General features: G+C 54.1%; 7 protein-coding genes and 1 pseudogene across 8 annotated transcripts, besides 1 other annotated feature; 5 read left to right on the forward strand and 3 right to left on the reverse strand.

The window, feature by feature from the left end:
• Nucleotides 1–83: 83 nt before the first annotated feature.
• NCS54_00565300 (TRNA N6-adenosine threonylcarbamoyltransferase, mitochondrial) lies at nucleotides 84–1,469 on the reverse strand (the record flags this gene model as incomplete). The annotated part of the gene is made up of 1 exon (XM_053151148.1): nucleotides 84–1,469. Exon 1 carries the CDS (start codon nucleotides 1,428–1,430, stop codon nucleotides 84–86), a length of 1,347 nt encoding a protein of 448 aa, XP_053007123.1. The 5' UTR covers nucleotides 1,431–1,469.
• A 263-nt stretch (nucleotides 1,470–1,732) lies between these two features.
• Nucleotides 1,733–4,840, reverse strand: NCS54_00565400 (TRNA N6-adenosine threonylcarbamoyltransferase, mitochondrial; the record flags this gene model as incomplete). Its single annotated transcript, XM_053151149.1, has 1 exon — nucleotides 1,733–4,840. The coding sequence occupies one exon, from the start codon at nucleotides 4,838–4,840 to the stop codon at nucleotides 1,733–1,735; it is 3,108 nt and encodes a 1,035-aa protein (XP_053007124.1).
• Nucleotides 4,841–8,699: 3,859 nt separating this feature from the next.
• NCS54_00565500 (Hypothetical protein) lies at nucleotides 8,700–10,771 on the forward strand (the record flags this gene model as incomplete). The annotated part of the gene is made up of 3 exons (XM_053151150.1): nucleotides 8,700–9,697; nucleotides 9,755–10,043; nucleotides 10,102–10,771. Exons 1-3 carry the CDS (start codon nucleotides 9,292–9,294, stop codon nucleotides 10,769–10,771), a joined length of 1,365 nt encoding a protein of 454 aa, XP_053007125.1. The 5' UTR covers nucleotides 8,700–9,291.
• A 3,035-nt stretch (nucleotides 10,772–13,806) lies between these two features.
• NCS54_00565600 (GH16 domain-containing protein) lies at nucleotides 13,807–14,841 on the forward strand (the record flags this gene model as incomplete). The annotated part of the gene is made up of 1 exon (XM_053151151.1): nucleotides 13,807–14,841. The coding sequence occupies one exon, from the start codon at nucleotides 13,807–13,809 to the stop codon at nucleotides 14,839–14,841; it is 1,035 nt and encodes a 344-aa protein (XP_053007126.1).
• A 1,042-nt stretch (nucleotides 14,842–15,883) lies between these two features.
• NCS54_00565700 (Hypothetical protein) lies at nucleotides 15,884–17,301 on the forward strand (the record flags this gene model as incomplete). The annotated part of the gene is made up of 4 exons (XM_053151152.1): nucleotides 15,884–15,934; nucleotides 15,984–16,115; nucleotides 16,175–16,378; nucleotides 16,963–17,301. 4 exons carry the CDS (start codon nucleotides 15,884–15,886, stop codon nucleotides 17,299–17,301), a joined length of 726 nt encoding a protein of 241 aa, XP_053007127.1.
• A 332-nt stretch (nucleotides 17,302–17,633) lies between these two features.
• Nucleotides 17,634–19,646, reverse strand: NCS54_00565800 (Hypothetical protein; the record flags this gene model as incomplete). Its single annotated transcript, XM_053151153.1, has 1 exon — nucleotides 17,634–19,646. One exon carries the CDS (start codon nucleotides 19,644–19,646, stop codon nucleotides 17,634–17,636), a length of 2,013 nt encoding a protein of 670 aa, XP_053007128.1.
• Nucleotides 19,647–22,990: 3,344 nt separating this feature from the next.
• Nucleotides 22,991–23,677, forward strand: NCS54_00565900 (Hypothetical protein; the record flags this gene model as incomplete). Its single annotated transcript, XM_053151154.1, has 1 exon — nucleotides 22,991–23,677. The coding sequence occupies exon 1, from the start codon at nucleotides 23,204–23,206 to the stop codon at nucleotides 23,675–23,677; it is 474 nt and encodes a 157-aa protein (XP_053007129.1). The 5' UTR covers nucleotides 22,991–23,203.
• A 1,205-nt stretch (nucleotides 23,678–24,882) lies between these two features.
• Nucleotides 24,883–26,089, forward strand: NCS54_00566000 (annotated as a pseudogene). The gene is made up of 3 exons: nucleotides 24,883–25,300; nucleotides 25,357–26,015; nucleotides 26,063–26,089.
• Nucleotides 24,883–26,089: a sequence feature.
• Nucleotides 26,090–26,448: the final 359 nt, after the last annotated feature.

Consider the following 26,448-nt stretch of genomic DNA (forward strand, 5'->3'; position numbering starts at 1 on the left):
TCCAACGCCTGCTCGTGATGTCTTTGTGAATTACAATAGTATACAGGGCGAGCACACGGCTCATGCTCACATGAAGATTTATATCATGACTCTCGTCTCACCCAACCGTCAACACCTAATATGCCCTCCCCATGCTCCGGGTCCATAGGCCACTTTCCAATCCCCGTGATATTCACCTCAGACTCCCAGCCGGCCTGAAACATCTCCATGCCCGTCCACGCAATCATGGCGGCGTTGTCGGTGCAGAGCTCAACAGGTGGTGCTACGATCTGCAAATGTCCAAACCCACGAACTGCCAGCATCCGGCGAAGAACGTGCATGAGGAAGCGATTACTCGCCACGCCGCCGGCCACGACGAGTGTCTTTGCCTCACACAGCTCTGGCCTATCCTCCAAGGCTACGCATAGCCGACCTGCGAGGTGTGTAAAGGCCGCCATCATGGTGTGTTGTGCCAGTGTCTGGCGCTCAACCACAGACATAGATGAGCCTGATTCCGTAGCAATATTGTGCACGTGCGTGTAGATACTGCTAAAGGAAAAGGCGAGCTTACGGCTCTGCCTGAACGGTGTCGGCACAACCCAGTCGTATCCTGAGGGGGGAGGCTCCATCTCAGCAGCCCGCGAGGCCGGCGGTGTAAAGACAGACTCGTAAGCAGATTCCATGTCCTCGCCTGGTGGGAAGGCAAAGGCCTCGAGGAGACGACCGTACATGACATGATCGCTCGAGTCAAAAACATCCGCGGGGAGGATGTCACGGGCTGTCTGGTCGAGCAGGTTCCCGACGGCAATATCACCGCTCGTGGCGAGGATAGCGTGGTCTGTGAGGCCGGACGAGTAGACGAGTTGTGTGTGTCCTCCAGAGACGAGGAGAGACAGAAAGGGAAACTCTGGTCCGGATCTGGTCCCCTCCTCTGTCTGCTTCTCTCCCATACTCATGCCCAACGCTCTCGCCAGGCGGGGTGTCAAGGCGTGAGCCTGCATGTGGTGAACTCCCACCAGCGGCACACCCCAAGCAACGGCAAGTCCCTTTGCCATATCCAGCCCAATCCCCAAGTTGGAGCGCATCCCAGGCCCGCGCGTCACCGAGACAAAGTCCGGGATCTGCTTGCGAGCGCCGCCGGGCGCAGTGCAATGCCTTCCATCACCGACATCGTCAGGCAGAGCGTCGAGGGCACGGCGGACGAGGGGTGCCAGCGCAGAGCTGTGGCCCTTTACGGCGACCAGGGGGTGTATTCCCTTGAAGGCGCGGTTGTCGGACGATATGCGCTCGTTGAAGAGGAGCTCGGTCGACTTGGGCGTGTGCCGGAGGATGGCGACTCCAGTGTCGTCGCAGGACGTCTCGATGGCGAGCGTCACGAGGGAGCGGCTACGGCGCTGGATGGCGGCGACGATGGGGAGGCGCCGGCGGCTGCATTGTAGGAGGGAGTGCATCGACGGAGCACGAGCGGGATGGCGGATGGTGGGTTTCGGTTGAAGCTTTTGAAAGCGACGCCGGTCGGCAATTTTTAGTTTACGGCAGATGGCGGAACCGGACGGCCCCACTCTCCGGTGTGGGGGCCGGAGCATTCAAGAACCACACTCACATAAACAACTTGAAATCACAGTTTATGGATTCAATCTAGATGTTTTATAAACCAATCAAGGATCCTAGAAGCTCCGTTTTACCCAGGCGCCCCGTCCAATGCATCCGCTACATGCTCCCATTAATCAGATTAAGTACTGCACTGTATTTTTCACACCCAGTTTACCCATTGGCATTTGCATCCTCCGGTCCCGCCGTCGAATCCGCCAAACTTCTCGTCTCCGTCTGATCGCTTGTTGATCCATGTTCCACCGTAGGCAATGTTGTTGGCCAGCAACTTAGGATTGCCCTCATCTACCTGCTGCCGGTTGTTAATCGGCCACGCCCACACAAACTTCTTCCCCCGATCTCCGCCGTGGGTATCCATAGTCACCGTCACCGGGTACGGCATTGTTCCTGGTCGGATCAGCTCCTTGGAACCATCAATGCTACCCATGCCCTTAGGCTCGAGTAGCGACGATGTGTTGCTTGCGAGTTTGCGTGTCCAGATTTGAACCAGCAGCCGTGTCTCGCTCCAAGTGGTGAGGAAATCGGCCTCAGTTTCCCCGCAGCCGCCATCCTCATCCAATGGAATGTCACCCTCATCAGTGTTGTTGAGAACCGTTACCGATTTCAGGTAGATGGTTCGCTTGAAGTACGTGTAGAACCCGTAGTGCTCCGTGGGGAGACCACGGTCGTAGAGCCGCACCGGTTGCTGCACAGGCTTTGGCAGCAACACAGCTGGCTTGGGTTTGCCGTCTTCATCTAGCTCAGGCGGCGGGAGAGCGTCGGTCAGGTTGACCTTGACTTCCGGCGAGCTATCACGCTTAACCAGCTCCTTGGTCTCCTCCGTCTCAATGGAATCTACCAGACTGATGTAGAAAGGCGTTGCTTCACCTGCCTTCTCCTTCGATTTGATATCGTCAGTCGTGTTACCCAAGAACCACATCTCCTGAAAGTTTGGCTGGTCAGGGCTGGGTTCAAAGTCGGATGTCTGTCGCTCTCGGATCAAGCTGCTCGCACGCGCCGCGATCCCCATACTTCGGCGGTGCTTGAGTGAAGGGGGTTCTCCGTTAGGAACCTTCCACTCATTGCGTGTACTGTTGTCCCACTGGATCTGCATCATGATGGTCGGCTGGGTAGGCTTGTAAGGGGCAACCGACTTGTGCTGCTCCTTGGGGAGAGCACAGCTCCACATGGTCAAGGGCTCAGTGCAGCCAGGCTTGGCCAAAACGTTGTCTGGTCCAACCACCGTCAGACCTCCTGTGGGCATAGGAGGGAAATCTGTCAGGTTGACCCAAATCGAGGGGAGTTCCTTCTTGTGGTGGGGGCGGCTCAAAACGACTCCCAGTGTGATGGCCAGAATCATCAGAGCAATGACGACTCCAACCACAATCATCCAGACTCGTCGACGTTTGCGTCCCTCCCGACCAGTTCGGCCAAAGCAGCCCTCATTGGGGATACATCCTCTACCCCTCCAGAAGCCACCCAAGCGTCGGGCTACCACCTCTTCCTTCTCGTGTCGACGTCGTGTACGCTCAACCTTGGTCATTTCCCCCCCATCAGCGAGCGAGTGTTCTTGGGGTACAAAGGTTCCAATTGGCCGTGTTGGGAGCGGCATCTGCGAGAGTCGAATATTGTCCCGGATGTTCTCGCGAGGAGCAGGCGTCAATGGGACTTCTTGCAAACGAGTACCCCTTTGAGAAGACATGGTTGAGGCAAGACCGGGAGACATGGGCCCAGGAGACGTGGGTCCGGGGGATGGTGGGAACTGGGTCTGAAGAGCATGTCCAGGTGGCAGTACAGCTGCGTACTTGATCGGCGTGCCTTCAGTCTTCTTTGGCGGAGGCGAGTATGGGGGTGGCTGCTCAGAGATAACCTCTGACGTGATGACAATCCGCGGCTTCACAATGCTCGAGGTTGCGTTGGGGACTGGAGATGACCGAGCGGTTGAAGGGCCAGAAGAAGACTCGGCTATGCTTTCGATACGAGGGGAGGGCGTTCGACGTGGTATAGGCTCCTTGACGATGGGTGTCTGGAATGGACCAAGTAGCAGGTTCGGCGTGAGGTACAGGTTTGGGTTCGAATTCGGGTTTTGGGTTTGTTTCGGCTGGGGCTTGTCCTCAACCTTATTCCACCACTCGTCAATGCGACTATCTTTGGGTGATTCAAAGGTCTGCTTCAAAGCGGTCGTGAAGGTGAGTCTCTTGTCCATGAAGGGAGTGACAACATGATGATCCCACCACCCGCGAGTCTTTGAACCAGCGCTGTCAGGTGTCACCCCTGGTGACTTGGCCTTCAACTGTTTCTGTGGGCTTGAGGTTCCATCCTCTTCAAAGAGGGTACAGGGGGTACCGCTATCCGATTCCTCAGGAGCGTTACCGCCCATGTCGATGCTAACATGCCGATTGTTTTGTGCCTTCTTGAAGTTTTCTGGAACCGCTGGTACTGGAGGAGCGTCGCTATCGGGTGGGACTGGGAATTGCGAATAGATGCTCGAAGCATAGCGGATCGTGCTGAACGATGAGGCAGTATCGGGAGTATCAGGCGACCATACGGACTTTTGTTGGGCAGCAGTCGGCAATGGCTTGGAAGTAGGGGCAGGAGCAGCGAGGTGGCCAGGCGCTGGTTGTTGCTGAGGAGGTTCGGGGTGAGGAGTCTCGATAGGGGTCGGCGAAGTATTGTAGCCTCCCACGGAACCATTCGCCTCTTCAGACGAAAGAGAAATGCCAATCACGATGGGTCGGTCATCTGGTGAGAGCTTTTGATCCAAAGTTCGTCCTGACTGGGCCGATAGTAGTTGGGGCGAGGCGGTCGCTGGGCTTTGATCCTTGCCCCTCTTGAACCAGTTCCAGTTTCCTACTGAAGCCGAGTTTGGCTCTCCTTCCAGAGCCCTCAGGGCAGCAGCATCGACGAACCTCCCAGTACGGCCCACTGGTGTGTGCCTGGTATGGCCGAAGTTGGTCTGGCGTCGGAAAGTAGACATGTCCGTAATGAGCTTGATACCTGCCTTAGCATTTTGGGCCTTCTGGCGTTGTCGAGACTTGACTCGTATGGCTCTAGCAGCGGAGACTCTCGATGACCGTTGTCCGTAAAGCTTGGAAGTTCGAGATGATACGCGATGCGCCGGGGTGAAGTCGGTCGAGGCCTGCTCGCCGGTATGGGTTGGCGCGGCGTGGTCATCGTCCTCCCAGTCTTCCCAGTCCTCCTGTACTCGCGGTTGGGCTGCTGTATAGGGAGGAGGGCAAGGTGGGAGTTGAGGCTGTGCGGAATAGTTCATGGTGTGATATCGAAGTGTATTAGATGGAAATAGAGAGGAAAGAGAGTCGAAGAAGGAAAGAAAGGGAGCAGCAACGGGTCATCAAACATGCAAGACTGGCTCTCGAGCGTTGACAATGATCAAGTGTTTTGTTGTAAAAGAACGTCAACAACGCGGTCGGTCTAACGGTAAGTCGTGGCGCAAAACGAGACAGATGATGCAGACAGAACGATCAACAAAGAATGGATATCCCGAACAGATCAATGAGGGGGGTGACAGACAATCAGTGAGGTATTGTTCAGAACAAAGGAAAGGAACTTGACCAAGGAAATAGATGAAAAGGGAATAGTTTGCCCGTGGCCAAAAGACTGACAATGAGCAGTGAGAAAGAAGGAAAAGGTCAAAGGTCAGATTCTAAAGAAAAACAATGGGCAACGCTACGTGAATAGGGAAGTTGGGCGAATGTGAGGATGCGGCCGATACCACCACCGCCCGCCACTGCATGCTGGACTGTCGGCCTGGGACAGAAGACCCGCCAGAAATGGGCAGGACCAAGGGCGCAAGCCCTCTTGATTGGGCTAGGCCAAGAGACTTGCATCGATTCGCAACATGGCTAAATAAAGCCTCTTGAAACCCAGACGTTAAACAACGGCTCATAGGCGGGGGGTTGAATGAGCTGGCGCAACCAGATGTGTGGAATAGCCGCCCAGCTTCTGGGGTTCGGGGCTGTGATTGGCCAGGACTAAGCGCCGACGTATGCTGTGCGTGATTGGATGCTTGTCGCGGGTCGACGGATTGGCGACCGCATCCCCAGCATCCAACGCCGAACCAGAGTGCGAGAGACAGGGACCAGGGGAGATTGCTCATCAAACGGAGGAGGAATGTCTCTGATGGTGTTGCAGACGAGAGCTCGATTGGTGCATGTCGCGATGATTCGGATCCGGATGCTCCCATCCGGCAGCCGTTGATCTGTTGGCAGTCCCTGGTAGGTAGGTCGTAGGCGTCAGGTGAGTGCTGGAGGATCATTTCTCCTGCCTGTATGCAGGTGTAGTAGTATTTGAATGCGGCCGCTTGGCCAATTCGCCGTGAGTCTTTGACGAATTCCGACACGAATCTCTGCATACTGCAAGCCACAGTCAATGCCCCGTTGGAGTGAAGACATTTTGAATCTCGGAAGTCAGGCAGATCTCGTAGTGAGTGTGATTTTGTTTTAGATGAAGTTGACGGTAGGAGGTGGATGGATGTGGTTCAGCATCACATGACAAACAGAGGTTCCTTCCTCAACACAGCGTAGTAGAGGTTTACTTGGAGATGACTGACACGCTCGCTCGACTCACAAAATCTCCTGACACGCAAGTCGAGATTCCTTAAGGATTCTCGTGGGCTTCTTTGCGTCGAGCAGGTTGCAGAACTGGCCTGGCTGGTGTTGCTGCCAAGCCTACCCTAGGGCGCAGCGCTGGCCAGAAAGGTCGAGACCCAGTGGCCGAGTGCTTCATCTTAAAATCGGCTTCTCGGCCTCCGGTTTCGACGTTGTGTAGTGAGAGGCCGCCCAGAAACGACTTTTAGAATGACATGAAGTTGCCAGACTGAACCGAGATGTCCTCGCAACAATGAAACCGGGTGTTGGCTGGCCAGGTGAGTAGAAGTGATTATCTGGCAACCACGTGACACACACACATCCGTTGACGCAACTTCAGGGTCCTTCTTCCACTTGGTCAAGATAGGAAAGGTAGCAAGAATGACAGCCAAGCGGGCGTTCATTGGAGATTCGGGCAGAGATGACGGGTGCCAACGACAGGGCTAGGCTTGGACCATCAGTGAGTTGATGCAACCCTGTTAGGAACAGTCAGCAATACGGGTCGCCAAGGATCCATCCACTGCGTGAAAGATGTGCCTGAATGAGGCTTCTGTCAGCCGGCATAATATCAAGTTACACACAGGGCCATAACACCAGTTGTGGCGCTGATACTGAGAGCCAGCGTGTGAAAAATTCGACATTGTCGATTTTTCTTTAAGTGTTCCAGAGAGTGTAGTACGGAGCAACCCTTGATATCTTTTTTAGCGGGTGAACCCCTGAACAAGTGAAATTGAGCGACCTGAAAGTGAATCAACAGACGGATGTGGGGGTCCGTCATGACCATTGCGGGCACAGGAATGACAGAGGACAAGAGCACAAAGAATGGAGAGGGTTTCATGATGAGGAGTCCTTTGACGGCTGAGCAAACTCCCCGAGCGATGGCGCAGTCACCAGCAATCACGGGAATACGTGCGCGTCAAGACAGGCATCAAGTTCTTTCCCGGGGTCGTGATTCGAGGCTTGAAGATTCCCCTCATCTTGCATGTTACAGGTTGAGGTTCATGGGTCTCTTGGTAAATGACTCTGACGTAATTTCTAGCGCAGAGAGCGAAAAATTAAAGAAGAAGAAAAAAAAAAAGAGGCGAAAGAGGACACCTTGGGCGTTGCCAAGACACATGCAGGAGATGACCGGCCACCATTGGGTCTGGCGTGACATTTGAAGCTGTCTGCGGGTTATACAAGATGCAAGAGGCTGGCTGCAGCTTGTCATCTCGGAACGTCCAACAAATACTTGAGCAGTTGTCGATTCGGCAGGTTGGCTTTATGTTGCATGGATCTCGGTAGCACATGAGATGGGATGGTGGGAATCTCAAAGGGTCCGTCATCTGATAGATTCCTTGTCTGGACATTTCTCCTTGACGATTGCCCAAAAGAGGGTCCCCCTCAAACCAAGTGCAGCATAGCGAATTGCTTGGCTTGCTGCGCTGCATCTGCGTCTATCCTCCATGACCTGGCCCTTACTGGCGAATCCCTACCAGCATCAATTTGATTTGGCGGCTCGAGCCTTTCCCCTTACTGACCGACGGCGGGTTCGATCCTGACAGGAAAGGGGAGGCTCAGCCTTGGGTTGCATCGTGTCTACTATAGTCTTGGTGTGTTTCTCTGATTAATGTGGCCAATTCAGCTCATTCCATTTTCCCTCATCCCACCTTTTCTTCCCTTCTCCGTTTTGTTCTGACAACAAACAACCTTCTCGTATCGACGCCACCACCACTGGCAGCTGTACTGAGGGGAACATCCATCACGGGGCAACACGATACGATCTCACACACATACACTCCCTCGCCTACGAGACACACGCCCATCTGATTGCTCGATACTCGTATTGCATCGTGTCGCATAGCAACGATAGAAGCCTCGATCGCACTGTTGCTCCCGCTGTCGCATCACATTCGCGACGAGTTTCGCATCCATCAATCGATCGACGGACCGGACTCGGCTCGCACTACCTCGCGACTTCGCACCGTACGTCGGTCACTTCCAGGTTGAGAACAGAATTGGAAGGCTGGGTTATCGACCAAAGATACGCTATCGCAACGGCTGATTCCATCATCCGTCATCCATCCACACGCCGCCGGCTTACCTGTCAGAAAAAAAAAAACTCTCTCGATTCTTCGTATCCTTTTCCGATCCCGATTATCCATACCATCCACTCCGGGGACTCTGCGCCACGTCTTAAGGCTGAAGCTGTGCTGAGCAGTTTATTCTTGGCTCTCGAGCCTCTGTTGGTTGGTTGATTGATCGCTGTGGGCTCTCATCCAGCCTCCCTTGCCAAGGTGGAAGTCGGATCTCAGGTGGCGCCGGTTGCGTTCTCGAAGCAAGCTTTCGTTCCTGCGAGGCTCGAGTAACATTTCGGCCATCCATCCATCTGCACCTGCGCCTGCACGCACCTCAGCCCCGCCTGTCTGCATCTACACGACCTACCGAAGAGGCTAGGGTATCTCTAGCGGGTGCTTGCAACCTCACCTCACCGCGGCATAAGCAGCCATCGGGCTTTCTACTACGTCGCTATCTGCGACGTTGCTCAAGCTGGCTCCTCCACGACTTACCGGTGGCTCTTCGAGCTCCTTTAGCGACCGCCCCCCCCGCGCCCATCATACTCGTCAACGTTCCTCGGTCAGCCATATCCTACACGAGCAGCATCAGCAGCAGCGCCCAAGCCTGCTGTCTATCGATACTCACCAGGCTCAACAGCCCCGTAACACTCCTCTCTCTCCGGTTCCAGGTGAGTACTTTACGTTCTCGGCCTTGCCCACCCAATGTCTCACTGTTCATACCTTGAGCCCTCTTGGCGATTGTTCCCTGCCTCTGTTTCCGGGCCTCGCTGTCCTCCCCATTCACTGTCTTTCCTTGTGCTGCCTGTCTCTTTTTATTGCCGTCCTCCCCGCCCCCAGCCGCCCTAGGTCTATTCTTGATCAAGGTGGTGCAACTCACATTGGCGAATCCAGACACTGCACCCTTCCCTTCTTCTTCGGTTTCCTCTTGCCGTTTCCCTCTTTTCCTTGCGTAAATATCCTCCCTCTACTGCAGTTCTCATGGGCCACACCCACAAGTGACCTTGTTCGCGCGGGCTAATCGCTGAGCCCGCCTCCCTCCAGATACCCCAGGGCCTTCCATGACCCTCTCGCGCAGCCCTTCACCCGTTCCCGGTGGTGGCTGGTCAAGTCCAGGCTTGACCCTAAACAGCGGCAGATCGAGTCCCGCAAACGTGAGCGCCGGCCCTGTAATGTGGGAATCCGCCAAGATGAAGCATTACAACCCCAGCACATACCCGTCCTTCTCGACCCAGAACAAAGGTTTCTTCTCCAGACATATACGCCGTCTATCGAGTACCCTTCCGCGATTCAATTCCCGCCAATACGCAGACAAGGAGAAGCTCGGTCGAGGTCGGCGATGGATTCAAAGGGTCCCTCTGGTCGGCAGGATACGGTCCATCTTTGGGCGCATGGGAAGGAAGCTTAAGATGTGCCTGCTGTTCATCCTGGTGCTGATCCTCTGCTACACCATTTTCTACACAACTCGTAAGCTCCCACTTGTCACCGATTTACGCAATATGCGATTGCTAACATGTGCCACAGCCCTTGTTTACTACTGGCGAAGATCATCAATCGGCGGCGGCGGCAACAAATTCGTTATCATCCTGGGCGCAAACGTTGGAGGCGGCGTCATGGAGTGGAAGGGCGCTCGAGAATGGGCCATTGAGCGAGACAGCGTGCGGAACAAGCGAAAATACGTGAACCGATGGGGCTACGACCTGGAAATCGTCGACATGAGCACCAAGAAGAAGTATGCGCACGAGTGGCGGGAGAGCTGGGAGAAGGTTGACTTTATCCGGTCAACTCTGAGGAAATACCCCAAGGCCGAATGGTGAGATTTCCCCTGCCAGCGATATATACGGAATTGGGAAGCTGACTGACTTGGATAGGGTGTGGTGGCTTGACCTGAACACATTCATCATGGAGCCCTCTGTGTCACTGCAAGACCACATCTTCAACGATATCGAGAAGAACGTGGAGCGCGACGTCAACTACTACAACCCCCGCAACTTCTCGCATCCCTTCACCGAGACGTATCTCGACAAGGACTCGTTGAGCCCCGTGGGTGATGGAAAAGGCAACTCGGTCAACTTTATCATGTCGCAAGACTGCGCAGGTTTTAACCTGGGATCCTTTTTCGTTCGCCGGAGCGCCTGGACTGATCGACTCCTGGATGTGTGGTGGGATCCAGTGACATACGAGCAGAAGCATATGGAGTGGGCACACAAGGAGCAGGATGCCCTCGACCAGCTCTACCGCACGCAGCCGTGGGTGCGTAAGCACATGGCGTTCCTCCCGCAGCGCAAGATTAACAGTTTCCCGCCGGGAGCGTGCAACCCCGAGGGCGGCCCCAAGGATCCGCACATCCACTACGTGGAGACGGAGCGGGACTTCATGGTCAACATGGCCGGTTGTGAATGGGGCCGCGACTGCTGGGGCGAGATGTACTACTACCGCGAATTCAGCTACTGGCTCAACCGCAACCCGTGGGAACGGTTCAAGGAGGACTTGATAGCGGTGCTGTGGTTTAAGCTCACCGGTCAGAAGGTGAAGCTGTAAAGGAGAGGTTGATGAGCGTCAAGGATGATGTGATGGGGATGATTCGGGTGTTCCTTGTCAACCTGTCGACATGATATGATATACGGAGGATGACGGCGACGAAATCGCTACGTGTTGGGACTATGTTGATGTTTGTACATGATTTGTTTTTTTCGTTGGCTGCATATACCCCTTTAGACAAGGCATTTTAGAAAGAGAAGAAAGAAGGGTTGGCAAGGGGTTCAGACCCTTGAGGCTTTTTGAGTTGAAGATTTCCTACATGAAGAGAGAAACAGAGGGATCACATTTCACTTTATCGGATCTTGTTTCGAGATGGATGGGACGAACAGGTCCTTTCCACATATGAAGAGGGGTTCAGGGGGGATGCTGCAGTTTCATGCGTGTGGTTTCATGTGGATGCATAGGATGGGGGGGACACCACTCGCATTACCTGTTTAGGCCAAGATGAAATGTTTGGATGAGAATTTGGATTGTCATGAATCGAATTGATGAAGTGAATCCTTGGTTCGTCTCGGACGAGATCCTCTGTGAGAGACTTTGAGCAGGATGGCGGTCGATAGGGCCTGGACGAGGAGCAAGATGCTACAAGAGGAGGATCAAGTTGATACACGGCGCGTATCGACAGTAGGCTACGTAAGCATGTGAAGGAAGGACAAGAAACGACAACCGCCCATGAGCAGCTGTGCCTCCAATCTCAGATACTGCCCGAGTCCCACCTCATTGAAGGATGGCGATCATCAACCCAACTTGGAAGAGGATTCGCTCGGGAACAGTGATCCACAACCCCGGATCCCGGCACACGGGTTTGATAGACGAGGCTTCAACGCTTGTCATCTGGCGGATGGTCCGGGAGTTTGGGGAGAGGATCAATATGTTTGAAACGGGGGAGAGTTTGCGGGTGGTGTCATGGATGAAGGGGGAAAGGACGTGGCAGAGAGGTTCAGTACAAGACAGATTGAAGTTGAGGCCCAAGTAGGTAAGCAAGTAAGCAAGGAGGTGTATTCTGTATGTCTGCCCTGCCTTACGTCTGTCTGCGTTTCAGAGCGGTCAAGGTGGAAACAATCATGGATAGTCATCCATCCACTTGGATTTATGAGCGATCCTTTTTTTTTCGGTGGCGATAAGGTTTGTCTCTGTTTGCCTCTTGAGAAACGCGCGTCAAGTGAGTCGTCCAGGCAAGGAAACAAGGGAAAATGTCTCTGGTGAGGAATGATCCAGCCCGGATGGGGTATTCGATCCACCACGATGGCTTCACTGTAAGAAGCTTGGCAACAGTTTTTTTTTTCTTGCTTGAACATATGGGGCAGGCCTCGGGACCTTGCTCGGCCTTACGCATGCGGGTGATGGATGAACGATGGCGCGCGGTTAATAGAACAGAGTTGATGTTTTTAATCTATCTGGAAGCGCCGCAGCCTGAGGGATCCCGAAGGAAGACTGGGGTTGGCTCCATGGGGAGATGATCTGACGATCTAGGTATCATTCACCTGAAATCGAGTAGAGGATGAGGGTTATAGCATTGAATTGACGGTAGAGAAGACGGGATTCACCTTGTTGTTCTCTTTTTACTCCTTTACTAGCATACAAAGAAAAAGACACAATGCAAAAAGAATGCAATATGAAAAAAACCGCTTGTTTCGTTTTCGTCGTGTTTCAAACATCAGCTGGACTTGAGTGCGTTTCGGCCACAATGATCCGGAAGCGCCCAGCGGGAGGGCTCCCCAGCGGGTCCCAGAGGGGCAGGCCATCCCCTTTCCAGGGCATCTTCAGTGATCTTTCGAGCCCCCTGCCGCAGTAAACCCCCTGGGCCACGTTTGAGAGAGGCCATCCTGACCAATCATGGCGCCTCCTCGGAAGCCAAGCTTCACTGAGCCTCCTGCCAGTCAGTGCCAGGCACGCTGAGAGCAGAAGCCCGAACTCAGGGGCCGGGTGCTACCTGCCGTAGTAGGCTCTTCCAACCCCCTGCCTCGGCGCGTGATTGGCCACGGCCGTCGATTGCATGGCGCGGCGGTTGAGGAGACGGCCTCGCGCTGACGAGCCACCATCGAACGGCCGCCCGAACCAGCGGCATCAGGGACTGCTTGAGGGGGAGCTGATTCGCTGGTCTACGTATATGACGGGATCATGGGTACTGGGCCTGGGCTTGACTGTTTCGGAGGGTTTGCAGACTGACAGAAGCAAAGGGGGGCTAGACCAAGTGACATCTGGCCAGGATTAGATGCTTTTGGTTGCAAGAGTCAGTTGTACTCCGTAGAGATGTCCATCAGAGACATATAACCTCGCCCGCATTCCCTCGTGAGGCTATCATGACCTCTCCACCCTCTCTCCTTCTCTTTCTCACTTCCGTCTTCAGTGTCTGGTACTCTCGAGACCTTGGTGTCTAACACGGACTCTCTTTCTTTCTTGTCCATCCACTCATTTTTACTCTCTCTCTCTATTCTTGCCTTCTGCATTCGTCATCTCGCCGTTCAATCCTTTCGGTAGCTGGCTCGCCGTTTTATTTTACTGCCCACTCTCTTTTTTTACTCTTCAAATCTTGGCCCTCCCTCTCTATTGATTAGAGACTTGCTTGGCTCCCACTTGGCAGTGCCTGATATTTGCCTCCTTGTCACTGACAATACAAGCCTCCCTCACCTTGGCTCCAGCCCGCATATTCATCCGCTTCGGGTGCTTTCCTCATTCGGTCATTGTAGACAATAGCTTTGCATTGTATATCAGCTGCCACCTCACCCTTCCTACCCTCATTCAGGAGATCATTCAACCCATTCGGGAAATCAATTGCCAAATCTCGAGATCCCAAAAGAGTTCCAAAAACACAACGACTTTCTGTCCGGTGTGCTCTTTTAAACTTCGTCACATCCACTCTTTCTCAACTCAACGAGACGATCACGACGAAACTCGAACTTCAAATTGCAAGAAAAGTGACTGGCTTCACCTTCTCAGCAATCTTTCAGCTCAGCAAAGACTTCAACTCTGCTCTTCGGAACCCCTGATCAGATACCCTATCTTCGATCGACGACTACGCCAACACAAAGACAATGCGTACCTCTACCGTCGCCTTTGGCCTCGCGGCCCTCTTCCAGGGCGCCGTCAACGCTCAGTACACCCTCAGCACCACATACGACGCTTCCAACTTCTTCACTGCCTTTGACTTCTTCAACGAGGAGGATCCCACCCACGGCTTTGTCGAGTACGTCGATGCCAACACGGCCAATGCAGAGGGCCTCGCCGGCTTCGTCGAGGGCGCCATCTACATGGGCGTCGACTACCACACCCAGAACCCTCAGAACGGTCGCAAGTCTGTCCGCGTCACCTCGCAACAGTCCTTCACCCACGGCCTCTTCCTCGCCGACATTGCCCACATGCCCGGCAGCATCCCCGGCGTCTGGCCTGCCTTTTGGATGTTTGGTCCTGAGTGGCCCACCTCGGGCGAGATCGATATCCTCGAAGGTGTAAACACTCAAACCCAGAACGCCATCACCCTTCACACCGGTCCTGGCTGCTCCATCACCAACGACGGCACCGCCCAGGGCACTACCCTCAACAAGCAGAATTGCAACGCCGGTAACGGCAATGAGGGCTGCGGCCAGTCGACTTCCGACAACCAGAACTACGGTGATGGCTTCAATGCTATCGGTGGCGGCGTCTATGCCACCGAGTGGACATCCGACTACATCGCCGTCTGGTTCTTCCACCGCGACCGCATCCCCTCCGATATCCAGTCTGACTGCCCCAACCCCTCGTCCTGGGGCCCTCCCCTGGCCAAGTTCAACGGCGGCCAGGGCTGTAACATCGACCAGCACTTCAAGGACCACAACCTCATCTTCGACACCACCTTCTGCGGTGACTGGGCCGGCGCCCCCGAGGTCTGGAACAACAACCCCGAGACATCGGCCCTGGGCGCCTGCGAGGACTACGTCGCTTCCAACCCGGCCGACTTCCAGGAGGCCTACTGGCTCGTCAACAGCATCAAGGTGTTCAACAACGGATACGGCAACGGCGGCGGCAATGGCGACGGCTACCATGGCAACTCTACCAAGCGCGCAGTCATCGCCAAGCCCTTCCTCGCTTAAGTAGCCACCACTCGCACTTGACGAGCGTTCCTTTACAATCTCTTTCTTTCTCTTTTTTCATCATCTCTTGAGATACCCCATAAACCGAAAAGAAAAAAAGGAACTTGACCAGAGGTGGTTGATGGCTTTCCATTCCATCACGGAGGCGTTATTTTGGCTGATATTTTTTTCTCTTTTGTCATCCAAGCCCGGACAAAGGTGCAGACCTCGCGGTCCCGTCCCGGCTTCTTCATCTTTTATGTCATCTTCTCTGTACATATATTTTAGCAATCTTGACTGCAGTGGCTGTGGGAGTCACCACGATGAGCCCGCAAAAGTACTTGGCGAACACGAATCACTTCAAAACCAACGCTTGGGTCTGTGAATCTGATCTGGCCTGTTCAGCGTAAGATGTGATTTTGGGGCTGTAAAGGGAAGGCAATCTCCAAATGGTCAGAGGTTGTTGAGAAGGTTCTCCCCACCTTAGTCAGCCTCGTTCTGTGGTTGGGGATGTCATCGTGAGTGGGTTATGGGCGTTATACTTGGTGATCTCTTGCACATCCAATTTATGCAGACTCAAGACTCTGAAGGCTTCAAACTACAGGATTCAACATGTCACATCAGCATATTCACACCATGAAATACAGTCTCTTTATCAATAATCAATATGCATAACAACCGCCCGATGACCCGGTGACCGGCGACCGGTGACCCGACGCCGAGACGAGCTGAACCGGAGGCCGTTATGTCAAGCCAACATGACTGCATATCCCCAAGCTTGGCACGGGCCCCGGTCCCATACACACAAAGACGCCCGACGATGAGAACGACGATTATTAAACCGGTCCTGATCTCTTCGGGCAAGTTTGATAATTCTCCCAGATCAGCTCTCATCGTTTCAACGTCTTGATATATTGCTATCCTCAACAATTTGAGCTCAGATCTAGATTGCTTTGCTTAAATTCGAGTGTGAAGCTCTTGTTTTTGACTTACAACTCTTCATCTCTCAGCATCTAATACATCGCCATCGAATACACATCACAAGCACATCACTCTGCCCATGATGGAGTCCTTCCTCGGCTTTGACCTCTCCAAAAACTACTCCTTCTTTGCGGTACACCACCCCTGCTAATATTGTGAATGCCCTCACTTACACGCCCTAGGTTCCAGCAGCGTTCATCGTCATCGCCTTCCCACACATCTACGGCGTTCGCATCTCAGCTGGAACATACGACAACGCCAACCCACGCTGCCACAAAGAATACGTCGAAAAGAGCGACAAGCTCGACAAGACCGTAAGTTTCTCTCTCTCTCTCTCTCTTTCCCCCTATATCCCCTCTAACACGCCCACCAGAAGAAGCAGCTCATCCTCCGCGCCAAGGCCGCTACGGAAAACGGCTTCGAGACCATCGGCTTCTTCGCCGCGGGTGTCGCGGCGGCCAACCACGCGGGGGTGCGCGCTCCCGCCCTCAACGCCCTGAGCTTCGGCTACGTCGCCTGCCGCGCGGCGTACAACTTCGCCTACGTCTGGCTGCAGGCAGACCGCCGGCTGTGCTGGGTGCGCAGCGCGGTGTGGACCGTGGGCATCGGGCTCATCATGACGTTGTGGGTGAAGGCTGGGAACAGCATGTTGGCAGCATAGAGAGTGTGAGAGAGTCAGAGTAAAACTGGCACGTGGGTAGTTGGTTAGTAACTAAGTCTATCACACGTTTATCATAGGAGCAATCCTCCTGCATATAATGTAACCAATATTGACGAGTGTTGGCTCGTTACTTCCATCTTCGGCCGCCATCTCGGCAGTGTAACTCACTCGCATTTTTCCACGACACTGTCCTACCTCGCTTCTTGCCTCAGGGCTAAGAGCCTCATGCATTCATCGACCGATTCCTTGGCTCCTTCTCGCTCGAGTGTTTGCCCTTGATGTTTGCTGTCTTTTGTTGCAAGTATACAGTTACCGTGGCCATGTGGTAGAGAAGTCGTCGTCTATTGATCGGGCAAATAAGCTCCAATCACTTGCACTATTAGCAATCATGAGTCTCTCCTATCGGATCGTTTGATATCTCACCAAATGTGACAGAAGGGCCGTAGAAGCCTTCATTCACCCGCTGATATAAACCACAAAGGACTCACTCGCCGCCGTAGACCATCCGCTCATCAGCAGCCAACCTCCTTCAATTACAAAAAAACTTCACTATCTTCTGCATCGAAAAGCATCGAGTCGACGAGATGCATCCTCTCAACTACTTCATCCCACTCTTTGCGTCGACAGCGCTCGCCCTCCCAGGAGATGCAGGGCCAATAACCACCACGACGACCACCATCAAGTGCGACTACAAATACTGCGACGAGAAGGGCACTTCATGGTGCTTCCACTTTGTCCCCTTCACCACAATCGACCCTACTCTCGGCCCTCTACCTGGTGAAACAAGAACCTCCATCGGTCTCTGCGGAAGCAAGGCTACCAACCATGCGGCGAATTAGCATAGGAGTGACAGAATTCACTGTGTCTTGGGGAGTGCGTCAGATGGGAAAGATGCAGGCAGACTTTTGGCTATGTGAGACACGGTAGAATTGGAACAAATCGAATAGCAATCGAAGCCCAGGCTGTATCACCGTCTAGGTGTATGGATGTGTTCCAAAATAGCCCTACATGATATTCAAACCCCAGTACCGACAAATATGAAATGCGGTGATCCTTGTGAAACCGCTCAACCCAATACTCTTATGAAAAAAGATGGTCCAAAATGCTGTCCCATGCCCCCTTACCCAGCGCCGATTCCATGCCAGCCCAATATCCAAGAGTTCAATGTCACCTAGCTCATCTCTGCTCCGCCAAAGCTCTTGTTCCTCGTCAACGTGGCTCGGTCTTGGCTTGCCCTTGGAAGCTGCTCATAGCTAGACTTCCGCCTTGAAAGCGGCCTCGGTCGGGTTGCGTCCTCCAATCCACCGTGGCCCTGCTCGGCTTCGAGAACGGCGTCAGCAGGCAACGAGGCGTCATCCTTTATCTTGGCCACGAAGAACGAGGACACCAACACACAGGCGCCACCGAGAGCTAGCACAATAGAGATGCTATGGTCCCCTGGCGTGCCACGTGGCTTCTGCCAGATCTTGAAGATGATACTGGAGCCAACTGTCGCAATGATTTGGGGCGCTGCAATCGCCATGTTGTGGATGCCGAGGATGACTCCCGCTTGATCCACCTCTTCCTCTTCCGCATCGTTGCTTGATGCTGAGCTGTCGTTCGAAGGGCTACGAGCGGCCGCTGACGAGGCTTCACCGCTAGTCCCAGGGGCAAGTGTCCGGAGTTTCTGGGCACGAATCATGGCATCTCGGCGGCTGATCTCGGCGCTGATGATGGCCCATGGAGCCCACAGTGTCATCGCCCACGTGATGCCGACAAGGCCGATCAACGTGGTAGCCGCTGCGACGGTTCGTACAAACACGGTGCAGAACATGGATCCAGCAAACAGAATAAGCGACAAGAACCAAGCCCGTTTGAGCGTGAAGCCGGGGATCCTCAGTTTGTTCAACCACGAGGGACGTTCGTCATCTTCGTCATAGAGACTCGCGGCGCTTGACTCTCCAGGGGCGGTGATGGGCCGGCTGTCGTACGTTGGAGCAATGAAGAATGGGAGGAAGACGTTGGTGAGCAGGCTCACAATCGAGTTCACGAGAAGTGCAAAGGTGCCGATGCGTGTCGCCTGTTCGTAAAGCTTGTCGAGCTCGGCCGGGGTCATGTGAGGATTCTCTTCGAGGTATGGTTCAACGTAGATCTCTCCGATGTACGACGATGTGTAGAACAGCAGCGGGAAGAAGCCGATCCAGGCGCAGAACTGAACCTCGCATACCCTCTTGATCTGGAGCGGGAGTCGCTTTATGGACGTGAAGATGGTGAAGAAGAACGAGATGACGTTGGGCCGGTCCTTCTTGGGTGGTCCCTCGAGCCTAGGGTCTCGCTCCTTGATGATGGCAGTGCTGACGAAGATGGTCAAGCTGAGAAGAACGCTCGCAATGGCGCAGAGGACCTGGAACTGCGTCTTTCCAAGGAAGCCAATATGTTTGGGTAGATCGATGTACCCAGCAATATATCCCACAATGTTGCCAAAGCCCGTGATCCGGCTAGCCATGGCATTGGCAGCCTCTTGCTGATGAGCGGGTGCGCAGTCGACGATAAAAGCGCGGATGGCCGCCTGGACGGTGTTGATAGCAAAGTCGAGAACATATACTCCAATCACAGCAACAACGATGGTTGTGATCTTTACTCCTTGGGACTCGGGGTCCGCGCCAAAGATACCAAGGAGGCCAGCAACAATTTCTTTCGCCCAGGCAAGAAACATGAGGGAAACGACGGTAGCGACAGTACCACCCACCATGAATGGTTTCCTCTTGCCCCATGGTAGCCGGCAGTTGTCGCTCAGCATGCCGACATAGGGCTGAACCAGTGTTCCAGTCAAGGGGCCGGCGATCCAGACCAGAGCCATCAAGGACTTGCTAAGTCCCAGAGAGAGCAGATATGGTGATCCATTGGATAGCTCAACGGACCATGCGATCTGAAGACCACCAATACTGATGGTCAGTAATATCAGGTACCAGATGCTCTTGGTGCTCTGTCCATCATCTTCATCGCCACGGTTCGCATTCCTCCCTAGAAGAGCATCTCCATCGGCGCTACTGTTGCTGCTCAGCAGAGGTGATTGCTCATTGAAGCCTTCAGCAAGTCGATCCAGCGACTGATGCCGCGAGTGGCTGCCGGCGTCGACAGGCGTTCGCGTCGAGGGAGAAGCAGCTCGGCCGCTGTCGGGGGTGGCTTCGGATGCCAACGTCATTGTGGATAGAACCGAGAGGCCGTGGCGGCCACGATCTTGACTTGGTTTGTCGAGTTGAATGTAATTCTGCGAGGCTGGAAACTTGGGATGTCAAGCCGGGGTTGTCGGGCTCCGGGGGGGCGGGGCGTCAACGGAGTTTCGGGTCAAGCAGTTGCTACGCGTCGCTATCTGCAAGATCGCAGAGACGGCCGTGTTGGATTCATGTCCCGGGGACAGGGTTACGATACGAGAGCGGATAATTCTTCTATGCCAGCGAGTTTCGAGCTCGAGTCAAGTAGATGCCATCATGTGGACGAAGGAAAACTCACGCGACCGTGGCTCGTCGTAGGCAGGCGTGGCAGCTGAAGAGAGGCCGGCGCATGAGCGTCAGAATGCGTCACTGGCCGCCAATAGATGGTGACGTGAGTGATCAGCCCCGTTCCTGATTGAGTCCTTCTGGGGCTTGCGTGCTAGCCTGGTATTGGTCGAGAGGCTAGCGAGCATGCTGGGTTGACGGCTCAAGGCGGCTGACCCCTTGCGGAGTGGCAGGTTGGTTTCTCACGGGTCTCGGGATGGCTGAGCCCGGAGGCTTCGTGGCCGGTGACTTACCCTGTAGCGACACCTCGAACCGGTTAATTGTGAAGAACAGGGTCAGCGAACGCCAGGAATCGATATTACGAGAGACATCCTTCCCGTGATGTTCACTGCCATGTAAGCACGCGTGACGATGCAACCTGGGGTAGATGCAAGGGGCAGTAAAGTGATGATGATGCTAGACTGTCAGGACAACACCCCAGGTCTGCCACTTGGGCGAAGCAACAACGCCCACGCAAGTGCATGACCGTTTCTACGACCTCACAAGAACAGGATGAAATAACTAGACCACGGTGTAGTTCCCACTCATGACAATTCACCGCCAAGTCAGGCTCCCCTCTCATCTCCAAGTCTCCCAATCAGTCCCGCAGATAGCTCGTCAACGAGATGAATACTCACTCGGGCTAGCCCACGCCGAGAAGGGTAAACAACCACGCTCACGTCATGCATGATAACTGTAGCGAACTGGAACTGGATGAGGGGTCACGTACTATCCGAACACCGAGGGCATCCTTGGACCCCCGAGGAGATAACTAACCTGCGACGACTCACATCATTCTAAAATGGGCACTCACGATCGCCTCTTCCCAACCGCCGTGAAAAACCGGGGTAAAGCCGCCACGTCGGACTTCCTCCGAGGAGACAGGTCGAGACCTCAGGATTGGGCCTTGGCTGCTGTCACTGCACTCGATGCACTTGCCCTGCGCTGCACGGACTGGTTGACGGGTTCCCCAAGATGCATTTGCCGACCAAGTCCCACTGGACACAGATGCATTGGGTCGGGCCCTGGGCTGGGCGCACTAAGCGATGTGTTGCATCAAGCCAACCTGCAAGATTGAAATTGCTTTCCACGTGTCCGCCCAGTTTTGATCCCGTCGTCAGTCTCCGCGGTGTGCCCTCCCTCCCAAGGAGTGGCCGAATACATACAGAGTAATAACAAAAGATGGTGCAGCCAAGGACTCCGAGTGCGGGTGGCAAAACGACAACGAGAACGGGAACCAACGGCGGGGACAACAGGATTGGGAAAAACCTTGAGAAGCGCCGGGCCGGTGTCTGCCGAACGCCCGGAGGTGGTGGTTGCCAGAGACGGAAGGAAAAGGACAAAGAGGGAGCCGGAAACAAAAGACGTTGAACATTCTAGAGGACGAGCTAGAAGGGATACGACGTTGAAAAATTCCGCCTCGAGCTGATGAACACCAGCAACAGCTCGAGATTGGGCGGCTGTTGAGAATGCGGCTGACTGAAGACCCCAAGCGCGGGCTAAAACAGGCCCAGACGTCGGCTGTGCCGGGCATTTCGAACGGAGATCGAATACCCGTCCCCCCGTCAAAAGATTTACACGGCTCCAGGGCTGACTTTGATTGCCACAACCACGCAAGGCGACTCCCCGGGCGTTTCAATGGATGGATGCAACAGTCAATCGGAATGGCTAACTTTTCCCACCACACCCTTGAAGGCGTCCGATTTTTTTCTTCGCTTTTCTCTCCTTTGAGGGTGGCAACCGGGAGATCAACGGAACCAGCTCGGCGTTACCTTTTTCACGATGACGCTGCCAATAGTCAGTCAGTCTACAGTAGCGCGTCCCCTACGGTGCAAGCACCCCATATCGTTCGTCTTGCCAAACCCCAAGAAATCCCCAACAGACAAAGTGGATGAGAAGCCATGAAGAAGAGGGGGCAAGCATCGGGTGGATACTGTTATCTGCGGGACCAAGGAGGACTCTCGACTCTGTCGCCGACCCCGTTCCCGGGGAATTATGAAAGGTGTCATCAATGGATGTCGAGAGACGGCCATTGTTACACCATCAGCTGTGCTAGCTGTGAGCGTCCAGAGGCGGCAGAGTTCTTCTACCAGCTGCTCAACCGTCCCAGAGACGTGTCAACGGCTGATACACGAGGCGGAACCTTCATTTCAGCAGAGGAGGTGCGCCATGCTTCGTCGTGCATGCATTCTGGAAACGCCTACGGACATGCTCGGGTAAAGAAAGCATGGATGACAGGAAGGAAGCCAAATCTGGATGCCTATTCCAAGACGAATCCCGCGACAGGGTCGGCATCCATACAGCACCCCCTGTCAGAGAAGAAAAAAAAAAAACCACAGAAATCCCTATCTGTGCAGTACGTACCTAGGTACTCAACCGGCTAAAAAAAACCATCATCGCCTCCTTGATCCTGCCTGCCCCTTTGAGGCTGATGGGTGGCGTGGCGACAAGGCTTCTCCTGGCTGCTAGAAACAGGCCAAGGGGTTGCAGGCTCGCAGCGAACAAAGAGCGAGAGACCAAAGGTACCAATGTGTACCAGCTGCAACTCCCCCGGTCCCAACCAGCAGGGTTTCTCCATAGTTGCTCTGGCTGGCTTTGGCCGGCGCTGACCTCATTGCGCGGGCAAGCCCCGTAATGCGCCGCCGAAACCTCCGCCATCCTCCGCCTCCCACTCTGCCACCGTCTGCGTCTCCACTGAAAATCCTCGTCCCGCGCCTCTCAGGCTTCAGCATTTCTGCGGCTGTCCCACAGAGAACGAGTCCCACGGACCCAGCGACACGGGGGTTGACCAATGTACCTCTTGTACCCGCGATCCCTCCATCCACGCACCGTGGATGCCAGGATCCTAGAGAAACCCAGGGTCCACCTCCGCAGCCCAGGCTTCCAGGCCGCGGCCGGGGGGGCCACTTGGATGCCCTGGTTGTCGCCGAAACGCCCGTGTTGAGGGGTTTTCTCTATCTCTTGGGATTCCCTTTAAAAGTCCGGGCTGCTGCACCCGTTGTCTCGTCGTTTGCATTTCGATAACGCCCATTCCATCTGCTGGTTTGCATTGCATGCTGAGAAGCTTGTCAATTCCCTGCTTACCGCACTGAACCACCGATTCACCCCACACACTTACACGCCTATTCCCTTTCAACAACAAGAACAACAAACAATCACTCACTCCTTCATCCACTCTCGCCTACCTATCCCACTTACAACAACACTCACATCTACATCCACAATGGCCATCCGAGAACACTTCCGCCGTGCTCTGCGTTCCGACGCTTCCGGCTCCCAACTTGAGGCCAACACTCCTGGAAAGATCACTGCCACCATCACAAAATCCAGCCAGACCAGCGACAAGTCGTCCTCATCAAAGTCGTCCTTTGCAGAAAAGCTCTCCCGTGGCTGGACGTGGGGGTCCAACAATCGGGAGATCAAGGCCCGCAAGCCAAAGAACAAGGGCAAGAAGAAGATCGTCCACCCGAGCGAGAAGCCAATGACGGCCCAGAACCTCGAGCACCAGGAGATGCTCTCTCACTTTCAATGGACCTTTGGCGCCTCCCGACCCGAGCAGATTGAGGATGAGGATTTCATCGGCATCAGCCCCTGCTGCACACGCTCCCCTAGCGTTGTCGACTTTTCTCTTGACCGCGACAGCGACAGCGATGGCCGTTCCTCATCATCTTCGTCCTCTTCCGTCAAGTCAGCGTAGCTGATTCCCTGAACCGGCATGGTCGGCCTTGATGGATGGGCGGGCGATGCAACCGGGCACGCCGGATCTCGATAGGGCGAACCGCCAGAGTTCTAGAACCACGTTCCAACGACCGCCACCCACAACGACATCAAACGCTACGCAACGCAGCAAGGCACACGCACACCGCTCACTTCGGTGATTCTACTGGGGCTGATCTTCGACATTGGGCCCGTCAATTCGCTCATCTTCTTTGATCCCAACTGGGACTGACCCCCATGTCACCTCACGGTTTTCACCAATTGGGTGACACACTCCATCTCCAGATCAGCGTCCGTTCCAAACAGGGACAGCAACTGACGATCACGGGGACAGCCTCGCATTTAGCGGGTACTCTTTTCAACATCACTTTCTTCTGTCCAAGCTATGCCTTGGCAATGAATTACAAAAAAAGGCAGCCAAACAAAAGCAGTGCGCATTGGCTGTCTTTCATCGCTGGGACGATGAATAATCCCCTATCCCGGCCTCGGTGTCTCATCATCCACCGAGCCGCATGATTGACACAGAAACACCACAGAGAGTGGCACGAATTGCATTTTTGGATTTAGCGATTGGCATCGGGAGGTTTTCTCTGCATAGCATTTCGGTCATGGTTTGGGCAAAAACATAGACCAGATATGAGGGCGTTCAAATTGAATAGACCTTGATAAAGGCATTTACCATCTTGAACACGATGTTTGCAATGTTATGTGAAGTCTAAAATGAAGTCTACAAGTGAGCGGTTGATGCTAGACCCTTAACTAGGCAACGATGCAGCATAGCCTTGGATGTGCACCTCTAGCTGGGCACTCACACTCGTGCTCTGATCAGATAAGCATTCATTCATTGGTCGCCGAACCTGTCGTGTCTGCCGTGAGCCTCAGCTGGGACCCAGAACCCAATCAACAAAGAAATGCAGTTTACACTGCACGGTGAGCTGGCCCTACTCGTTCAAACGGAAATGCCCAAGCTGTGGCCCAAAATGCATTTTGGAAGCCATGAAAGACCGAAATTCTAAATTTTGAAGCTTTGATGCTCTCCCCTCTGCCGACTGGACCTGCACAGAAGATGGCAGCCCCTCTGTGACCAGAGGATGCGGCTCTCGAACGTCACTTCCGTTTACATCACAGCCGTGCCGTGATTCAGCCAGATGCTTCTTACAATCGGCCTTGATTGACTGCCTCAGGAATAGGCAGCAGGCGATCTTCATTTCAACGCCGCCGCTTCCACCTTTGGCATCCTTACCTTCAACATGCACCAGCGCGCGCCCTCTCCTCTCCTCCACTCCAACCACGTCGCGCAGCATCGTCACCTCTATCGTCGCAATGTCGAGCAAGTCTTGGTACGCTCTCAAGTCCAAGTCCGTGCACACGCGGTACGGCCTGTCCAAGAACATTCAAACACTTCTGCAGGGCTTGGAGAGGTATCATGAGGGCATCATTGACGTGAGGGAGCTTGGGAGCATGGTTCGCCTGAGCCCTAAGCGGCGAGAGTCGGTGGCCACCACCATTTCCAAGTGCGCCAACATGATCAAGAAGGATCCTCAAGAGCTCAAAACATGCGTTGACATCATTGAAATGTGCACCGAGATTCTCGAGATCGCCGGTAGGTGCTTGCTGATCAGCAGTTCGCGCAACTCGCTGACCATAGTTGACTTCCAGATCGACCACCGCCAATCGACGGATTCCCCTTTATGAAGCTGCCGCCCGAGATTCGAGAAGCTATCATCGACTTGATGGTCGACACAGTCTTCAAGTCTAAGGGAATCAGACCGGCCACCAAACGAGTGTCCTGCAATTGTCCGAGGCTCGAGCGAGAAAACGGCTCCTTCCAGAGCACGCAAATGAAAGCGCTACCATCTCTTCTTGGCCCTGCTCTGAACAACGAGTTCTTCCGTATCTTCCTTCGCAAAAAGTCTGTCCGTTTCCGCTGCTGCTGCGAGCTCGAACACCACCTCACCAACAACCCCATGCTTGTCAGAAACGTCCGAGATATCAAAGTTCACTGGTGCGGGCCAAAGTCTGCGACGAGCTTCAAGAAGCTGGCCGAATGCGATAGGCTTGACAGTTTGACCATCAATATTTCCAAGTCGACATTGGCACATCTCAGCAAGCGTTCCAACCTGATGAAGACATACTTCCCCCTGTCCTACCGACATGCCAGAATTACCGATGTTCTCGGGTTGGATGAGCTTTTAGCCCTCCGAGGTCTCAAGGAGGTGGCAGTGGTCCATGTTCAGTCAAAGACTACCAATCTCGCCCTGGAGACGGACAGAGCTAGTCTCGCAGAACTTTTGGCGAGCCAGCTCAAGCAAGACAAGGTGAGATCATGTACGCAGAGCACGTTGAACCTGAGCTGACATTATAGGGGTATGATCCTTTTGAGGATATGTAATCGACTAATCGAACCCCGACGGACGAAACTGGTATTAACGAGTATACGATCTTACGATGGACATTCACGAACTGGCATTTGTCACAGTTGGCGTTCAAGCGGAATTAGAAGGGAATATGACCCCTTTCATGGATGATATGACTTTCACAAGTCTGGTAATTATGAGGGTCCAGCGACAATCCATCAGGATTATGTTTGAGATGTAACAACAGATAAATTACGGAAGTCTCCATTTGGTGAAAACACTAAAGACCCCGTACTCAAAAAACGTTGCTGGATTGTTCTTGTCTCATACCTACACAGAGTGTGGGCATCCGGCTCAAGATCAGTCGTTGCGACTGGGCTGATCGAGCAATGGC

Source organism: Fusarium falciforme, chromosome 4 (genome assembly GCF_026873545.1).
Source record: "Fusarium falciforme chromosome 4, complete sequence".
NCBI lineage: Eukaryota > Fungi > Ascomycota > Sordariomycetes > Hypocreales > Nectriaceae > Fusarium > Fusarium falciforme.